We start from the raw sequence: 8,258 nt of genomic DNA, 5'->3' as shown, positions 1-8,258 counted from the left end.
GGTTCTTGCCATCGCTAAGATATACTTCTCTTTCTGAGTAAGTAGAAATGCTGCTCTATGTTACGCGCCTGCTTTTAAAGCCGTGTACAGCCACAGCTTCCTGCGTCATAAAAGTGCTGAGGCCTGTGATTGGTACATCTGCATGACTGCAAGCCAATGAATGTACACCTCATGTTTTCAAACAGCATTTTGTTTCCCGCTCAAAATGCATAGTTCTGGTTTGCTACTTCAGCATCACAAGGCACAAGCACTTTTCTTTAGACTTCTTATTTACGTGGTATTTCATAGCTGAATTTGCTTACTATCCCTATACAATCAAAACCAAAAATAGACACCATCCAAAGAATAATATATTTTACAAACGTAATGTGCGATTTTTATTTTTATGTACTTATTCTTCATGAAGATTTGACATTAAATGATGGGTGTTATTAAATGACATTACTGCATGACTCTACGGATTAAATAAACCTGAAGAAATGGGTGACTTTTAAAAGAGGCTTTGTGTTTCAAAAACAATTGAATCGGTCTCTTTCTATCTGCATTAAATCAAAACTACAAAAGGCACACCTCCGAAGAACAACATAATCCAAAACAGCTTGTTGCAGTTTATGATTACCTATTGGTAATATATAGATATTTATTTATTCTACATGGACATTTAATTTATAAGAGGTAGTGTTGCTTATGTGAAAACAACATTATTGGTTAAATAAGTAAAAGCGCTTTCAATGAGATAAAATGGGTGGCTCTTAAAAGAGCCTTTGTTTTAGAAACAGAGCGGACTCGGTTTACTTGGCTTTGGCGGGTTTCTCGGTCTTCTTGGGCAGCAGCACGGCCTGGATGTTGGGCAGCACGCCGCCCTGAGCGATGGTCACTCGACCCAGGAGTTTGTTGAGCTCCTCGTCATTGCGCACCGCCAGCTGCAGGTGACGGGGAATGATGCGGGTCTTCTTGTTGTCTCTCGCGGCGTTTCCAGCCAACTCCAGGATCTCAGCGGTCAGATACTCGAGCACAGCCGCCAGATAGACGGGAGCTCCGGCACCGACGCGCTCGGCGTAGTTTCCTTTACGGAGAAGTCTGTGAACACGACCGACGGGGAACTGCAGCCCTGCTCTGGAGGAGCGAGTCTTGGCCTTCGCTCTCGCTTTGCCGCCGGTTTTGCCTCTTCCACTCATTGTTGTGAGTATGATATTTCTACGTTAGAAATGCAGACAGTGATAACATGAACCTCGCTCTGCTGTATTTAAAAGAGTGTGCGAGTCGCTCATTGGTTTAGAGTCTGTAAGATTTCAAACCAATCACTGTACTTCTCTCCAACACCGCCCTCCAAAGCCACGCCTCCACAGCCGGCGCTAGTGATGGGATTTATGGCTCTTTGAGGGGATCCGGATCTTCGCGATCCGTTCCTTTCAAAGAGCCGTTCAAAAGAATGGCTCTTTTGGCTCTTTTTAAATATTTAGTCAGTTTTAAGAAGCCAGCTTGGGAGCATCTCAGTTTATCCTGGAAATAATCACTGGGAGGTATTATGAGGTGAGATTTGTAGTCAAATAATTAAAGCTCAGATATCACACACCAATATCTGAGTTTGAATTATTCTGAAATATTGATTATTACCTCATTTCTCATGTGTCGACTATATTCCATAGGGTTGCACAAATCCCTCTGCTTAGACAGTGACATCATTATTTTGATTTACCTTTAGTACAAAGTGTGTGTGTGTGTGTGTAAAACTACGTTGACTTATGTTATTCATACAATACCTACTCACAAATAAACATAAAAAACAAAGCCGGCTGCAATGAATTCCTGTGAAAACAGCTTTTACTACAAACACTTCCACACAAGAACATTGTTATCACACAAGAACATTTTGATAGAAAACTATTTTTTTTTTAAGTAGATAAAATTAGAATAAATAAAATGGAAATGTCTACATACTACATACTATTACTACTGTAAACTTTGCAAATAGGACATCAGCCCCTTCAAGTCAATGAACAATAACAAAGTGGGCTGCAATGAATGTCTGTGGAAAACAGCTTTTAGTGAAACATTTCTATACAAGTACAGTATCACAAAAGAACATTTTTAATGATTTTAAAATAAGTTTTAAATGAACACAAAGTGCAATGTAAATGCATGCACAACTAATAACTAATATCATCACGCTATAAAGGGTTGGCCTGCGCTGGGTGCGCCCCTCCCCCTATAACTGTTCTGTCTCCTGGCGGAGCTCATTTGTATGAACACGCATAGGAAAAAAGAACGATAGAAAGAACGGCTCCTCTCCAGTCGCGACTCGGCTCCCATCGTTCATGTTTATGAGCCGTTCAAAAGAATCGGTTCGTTCGCGAACGTCACAACTCTAGCCGGCGCGCGGATTGTACAGCTTTAAGAAACACGACAGAAAACATTCAAGAAATGCTGAAAGTGTGTGCTAAAGTTTTTCAAAATAGTCGTCAATGCAAAAAGCATTGATCTATATTGTTTTTAACCTAATTAAATTTAGATCAATGAGCCATTAAAGCTTTAATTTTAACATATGTATTACTTGTGTTTTTTTCTAAATACACAGTCAACATGTACAACATTGTAAATCGCGGTAAGCTCAGATACATCTAATTTATCTTGTTAATTAACTATTTTATTCGCACTGTATTCTTCTAATGTTAGGTATACTGAGTAATCTTGCTGTCTACAAACATTTTCTAATCAAACAAAATAATGATTTGGACAACACAAGAGAGGTTGGTCTTTTTGTTCCGTGGTGTGATACTTTTTTTTTTCAGTGTGGATAAGACTACAGTTGACCATTGATTTCAGCAAACATAAGCAAGCAGAAAAACTGGTCACACACCCGTGGTCATAAGATCTTATAAATGTCCTATTTAGTGCTCAGTTATTTGTTGTGTTGGTGATGGATTACTGTCATGTTGTGTCTGTCGTTTTATTAATTGTATAGTTTTTAAAATACAATGGTCATACAGTATACTTACATGTCTTATACTAACTTTACTTCCATAAAGTAAACTGCTCTTTCTTTCGAGTTTGTGGGTGGCTCTGAAAAGAGCCGTTGGGGAATAGAACAGCAAGTTTTTACTTCTTCTTGGGAGCTGCCTTTTTAGGCTTGGCAGCTTTAGGCTTCGCTGTCTTGGGTTTGGCGGCCTTGGTCTTTTTGGGGCTCTTGGCTGCTTTCTTGGGCGCCACGGGCTTCTTCGCCTTCTTGGGGCTCTTCGTGGCCTTCTTGGCGGCGGCAGCGGGTTTCTTGGCCTTCTTGGGGGATTTCTTAGCGGCGGGCTTCTTTGCCGCTGCGCTCTTGGGCTTCTTGGCAGCAGCGGGTTTCTTGGCCGCGGGCTTCTTGGCTTTAGGAGCCGCTTTCTTCGCCGGCTTCTTCTTGGTCTCGGTCTCCTTCTTGCTGATCTTGAAGGATCCAGAGGCGCCGGTTCCTTTGACCTGCAGCAGGATGCCTTTAGTCACCAGGCTCTTGATGGCGAGCTTGATGCGGGAGTTTTTCTTCTCCACGTCGTAGCCGCCGGCGGCGAGAGCTTTCTTCAGAGCAGCGAGAGACACGCCGCTCCTCTCCTTGGATGCGGACACGGCTTTAACGATCAGATCACCGACAGATGGACCTGCTTTCTTGGCTTTAGCGGCGGACTTCTTCTTAGGCGCTTTGGCCGGCGGGGCGGCTGCGGCTGGGGCGGTTTCTGCCATCTCTAGTACTGGATTTGTAGTCTTCCGAACGCTTGGTTCAGTAATGATAGACTTTCGCGCTCCGCTCGCGCTCTTAAACAGGACATGAGAACCTTATAGACTCAACCTGATCGCTCTGCGACTGTGCGCCTCCAGAAGCGCCTCGCGCTTGTGTTTTCTTCTCTTAACATTTTGGTCAAAACTGGATTGGTGAAGTGGTTTAAGGCAGTAAAAATATAGTGAACACCAAGCAGAGGTTCTTGGCTATCTTTGGACACTAAAAGACTCGACGAGGAAATGTTTATTGTGTCTCCGTCAGAACGAATCAATGGCGAGCAGCAGTCACGGAGGAAAAGTCTCGTGTAAATTCGATGCCATGTTTAAGTGAAAAGGTTGATACAGACTGAAATCTTCATCTGTGTGTCCAGCAAACAGTCTGAAAGTCAGTTTAGGTCGATGGTCATCACGTAGGGACGTGTGCAGTGTTTCCTTAAGTCTCTGTTTTGTCCTGATTGAAGCACAGTCTGTCCGCTCCTCCTGGAGTCTGTGTCTGGAGCTTGTCATCATCACATCATCTGTGGATTTGTTACATCATGTAAATAACGTCACTTATTGTGTTTTTGTTATATTTTGATTAACAATGCCTATTGTATTTTGATCAGAAATACTTATAATCCTGTGGTATTACTCATGTGTCACTTCAATCAACAAGGACTTCATCATAACAGACCTGGTCTCACTTCATGCTGATTGTTCTCTGTCCGGTTCAGAGTTCAAACCCCAAGTTTTTTATTTTTAAGTCCCTAAACATCTGAACCCCTCTTATCTATCTGAGCTTCTATCTCCACATAACCCTTCACCAGCTCTATTTTCCATTGATGATTAAATTGTTACATTTGACTTCTGTTTTTGTTCTGTATTTTTTTTTTTTTAATCTGAGATTTTTTTTTTTATCTGTGATTATTTTATCTGATGCTATAAAGGACATTGGCCAGCTGCCGCTGTTTTAATGATATTAAGTAAATTACATTTTAAACTACAACTCAAGTGATTGATCTTTCCAAGGGGAAGTCGTGGCCTAATGGTTAGAGAGTGGTATTGAAGGTGGAGAGAGAACTGTACATGCACTCCCCCCACACACAATTCCTGACGGCCCAAGACTCGACTCACAACCCTTCGATTTCGAAGTTCTCTCTCCACCTTCAATGCCACGACTTCGGTGCCCTTGAGCAAGGCACCAAACCCCCAACTGCTCCGGGTGTGTGTTCACAGTGTGTGTGTGTTCACTGCTCTGCGTGTGCACTTCGGATGGGTTAAATGCACAGCATGAATTCTGAGTATGGGTCACCATACTTGGCTGAACGTCACATCACTTGTCAGAGTCACTTGTTCACTCACTTAATCAGTGTGTGTGTCTGATCAACATTTAATGTAATGTCTTAATGTAATTTCTAATATATATTTGTTACATGCAATGTTTCAAATTATGTAATTTTACACAAAACAATAGCTTTATTGTTTAGATGGCCCATGATATAACTTGTTGCAATGCATTCAAGTCCAATAATTTACATTGCTTACTACTTTTTTTTTTTTTTCCTCACCTACTGTCAGTACTTTAAGTATTTCTCATACCGTTGCAACATTTAAATCATCTTGTTCAGGAATCCACATTTATAGTTTGCGGAGTCATAATCTTAAACACCACTACACAACTATATTATTCTCAAACAAAACTTCATAACGTGGGACACGCCTAGACTACACTCTTTCTAAAACATGTGCTAATTTGTACATCCCATTTAGACTTTGATTGCAGCCTTAAACAGTAAAATAGAATTTGTTTGGCTTTAAGATCAATGCACTTTTTTCTTCAATGTCTATAGTTTACTGGTCACATATCATCTATTTAGGCTCGTGTTAACTTATATTTATATTTTAACTCATAGTGTTAAAATTAATTACATTTGCAATTCAAATACGCACAGTTATTAACTTATGTATAGATCCACACAAGTCGTTTAACCCTTTTTAAGAGATTTCGCTTCAAAATAGTTCAAGTAGTTTTGGGTTGTAGCACAACATACAGATTTTAGTCTACTTATAGATTTGTAGCAATACATTCTTCTAGACAAGTCACCGTAATCTTCAAAGTTAATACATACACGTTCCACGCAACGATTTGATACTCTTTTCAGTGAGAAGTTGTGTGGCTCTTAAAAGAGCCTTTGTGTGTGGAGCTGCAGCGGAGCTCTACTTGGAGCTGGTGTACTTGGTGACGGCCTTGGTGCCCTCGGACACGGCGTGTTTGGCCAGCTCCCCGGGCAGCAGCAGACGCACGGCGGTCTGGATCTCTCGGGAAGTGATGGTGGAGCGCTTGTTGTAGTGAGCGAGACGAGACGACTCACCGGCGATGCGCTCGAAGATGTCGTTGACGAAAGAGTTCATGATGCCCATCGCCTTCGAAGAGATCCCGGTGTCAGGATGAACCTGCTTCAGCACTTTGTACACGTAGATGGCGTAGCTCTCTTTCCTGGATTTTCTGCGCTTCTTTCCTCCTTTCGCGGCGGTCTTAGTGACGGCCTTCTTGGAGCCTTTCTTCGGCGCGGACTTCGCTGGTTCAGGCATGATGCTGCTGGAGATCAAAACCTCACGAGACGATGATGAGAGAGACAGCGGGACAGAGGGATTTATTGACTGGTCTATGCTAATTATCAGAGCGATTGGGAAGCTTCTGATGGCGTGTTTTCATTGGTCAAACCCATGAACTCGTGTTTAACTGGACAACTCGAAGAATAACGGCTGGAACGAGGGACCAATCACATGCGACTAGATTATAACTCCGCCCACCGCTTCATGTTTGACCGACACTCCCCATCGACTTAGTTTCCTTTGTTTCAATTCCCGCTCTTTTTGACAAGTTATTCTATTCAATGAAATGCGGTTGAAATACCACACATGATCAATATCAAACTGGCTAACGTTTAAATCCTCTAATAAACCCATTGAGAGAATTTGGAGAAAATAAAACATTGAGGTTTAGACCCTTTATATGCCTCTGTTATCTTGCCAATTACACCTTTGCTTTAAAGTATATTCCTCATTTAAATGTTTTTTTTTTTTTTTTTTATGTGGGTCAATAGCACCGTAGGGTGCCTTTTGGTGTCCTGAACATAAATAACTCATATGCCATGATAACTCAACATACAAATGACTACGAAAGGTGTGTTATATTAGGCTATGTTTTTTTTTTTTTATTCATAACAGAAGCATTACTTGGCTCTTTAGATACATTTTCAATATTTTCTTTAGTTTTGTATGAGAGGATGTATGTTGTTTTGCTATGTCCCAGGCACTGCTCATTAAATTTGAATGAGAGTAAAATAGTCAAAAAAAAAAAAAAAATGTTTTCCTATTAATATTTTGTTAAATAAGTTATTACTCAAATTGAGTGTATTGATCATTTTGTAATAAAAACTGTATTTTCATTTAATAAAAAAGAAGAGTTTGTCCATGTCCCTTGAATGGTTGTCCACCCTGTCATATTGCGGGAATTTCAACTGCTGAGGTGAGTAGCAGCTGACTTTTCAACTGACAAATTTTCTTCATATAAGTTTGCTTACTTGTTTTGCCAAAGCTTAACGTCCACCCTGGCGCCATAAAATATACAGGAAGTGATTAAAATACAATACTTTCAAAATATGTAAGTTTAAATATACCAAATTCTCTTTAACAACCAGACTAACCATTTACACATGAATATGTAGATAATAGTTGTAATAAAAAATAAAAAAAATCAATGTGATTGAGAATGTAATTATATATTAATTTTTTCTTTAAAGTTGAATAAATGTTTCATTGTCATATTTCGTCATGCTTTTTGTGTTTCTGCTGTATGTGTCCACTCCGTCGTGGGCTCGTCCACCCTGTCATCTTGGTATTTTTAAATAATATTAAAAAAAAATAATGTAATCATACCTATATAATGCATTGTGCCAGGTGCGGGGGCAATAACATGCAAACAAAAAACTGTGTCCAAATATTCAAATATTTCTCCTAATAAGAAAAAAAATACATGTGCGAATTGTATTAGTTTCTAAAAAAAAAAAAAAAAAAAAAAAAAAACTAAAACCCTGTTTCGAAAAGGGACATCATACTTTTCAAAAAGTACCATTTGTATCTTAATAGTGCAATGGAAACATATTTAACTGTAATTTATATGTCTACGACAGAGTTGACGTATATGTACTGTAACCTCTATTAAGTGGCCCATAATTAAAAAAAAAATAAATAAATAAAAAAAACATTGTGGGAGCTCAGATAATCAGACAAAACTAATTGAACTTGGTCTCTTTAGGTGAGAATGTGGGTGGCTCTTAAAAGAGCCGTTGGGTTTGTGGTCGTCGTCTTTTATCCTCCGAAGCCGTACAAGGTGCGTCCCTGTCGTTTGAGCGCGTACACAACGTCCATGGCGGTGACGGTCTTTCTCTTGGCATGCTCGGTGTAGGTGACGGCGTCGCGGATCACGTTCTCCAGGAACACCTTCAGCACACCGCGAGTCTCCT

The 8,258-nt window shown here is 40.2% G+C and overlaps 3 protein-coding genes across 3 annotated transcripts; all 3 read right to left on the bottom strand.

Annotated features, from left to right (window-relative positions):
* Positions 1 to 681: 681 nt before the first annotated feature.
* LOC128017631 (histone H2A-like) lies at positions 682 to 1,216 on the bottom strand. The gene has a single exon (XM_052603077.1). The coding sequence runs from the start codon at positions 1,176 to 1,178 to the stop codon at positions 792 to 794; it is 387 nt and encodes a 128-aa protein (XP_052459037.1). The 5' UTR covers positions 1,179 to 1,216; the 3' UTR covers positions 682 to 791.
* A 1,371-nt stretch (positions 1,217 to 2,587) lies between these two features.
* LOC128017606 (histone H1-like) lies at positions 2,588 to 3,763 on the bottom strand. Its single transcript, XM_052603051.1, has one exon. It carries the CDS (start codon positions 3,712 to 3,714, stop codon positions 3,100 to 3,102), a length of 615 nt encoding a protein of 204 aa, XP_052459011.1. The 5' UTR covers positions 3,715 to 3,763; the 3' UTR covers positions 2,588 to 3,099.
* A 2,135-nt stretch (positions 3,764 to 5,898) lies between these two features.
* Positions 5,899 to 6,341, bottom strand: LOC128017654 (histone H2B). The gene has a single exon (XM_052603099.1). The coding sequence runs from the start codon at positions 6,319 to 6,321 to the stop codon at positions 5,947 to 5,949; it is 375 nt and encodes a 124-aa protein (XP_052459059.1). The 5' UTR covers positions 6,322 to 6,341; the 3' UTR covers positions 5,899 to 5,946.
* Between the last annotated feature and the right edge of the window lie 1,917 nt (positions 6,342 to 8,258).

Source organism: Carassius gibelio, chromosome A7, assembly GCF_023724105.1.
Source record: "Carassius gibelio isolate Cgi1373 ecotype wild population from Czech Republic chromosome A7, carGib1.2-hapl.c, whole genome shotgun sequence".
Taxonomy (NCBI): domain Eukaryota; kingdom Metazoa; phylum Chordata; class Actinopteri; order Cypriniformes; family Cyprinidae; genus Carassius; species Carassius gibelio.
The sequence above is the reverse complement of the archived record's forward strand: the minus strand, read 5'-3'. Positions and strand labels throughout refer to the sequence as shown.

Coding starts and splice junctions, on each gene's coding strand:
- LOC128017631 (XM_052603077.1), bottom strand. CDS start 1,178: ATGAGTGGAAGAGGCAAAACCGGCGGCAAAGCGAGAGCGAAGGCCAAG.
- LOC128017606 (XM_052603051.1), bottom strand. CDS start 3,714: ATGGCAGAAACCGCCCCAGCCGCAGCCGCCCCGCCGGCCAAAGCGCCT.
- LOC128017654 (XM_052603099.1), bottom strand. CDS start 6,321: ATGCCTGAACCAGCGAAGTCCGCGCCGAAGAAAGGCTCCAAGAAGGCC.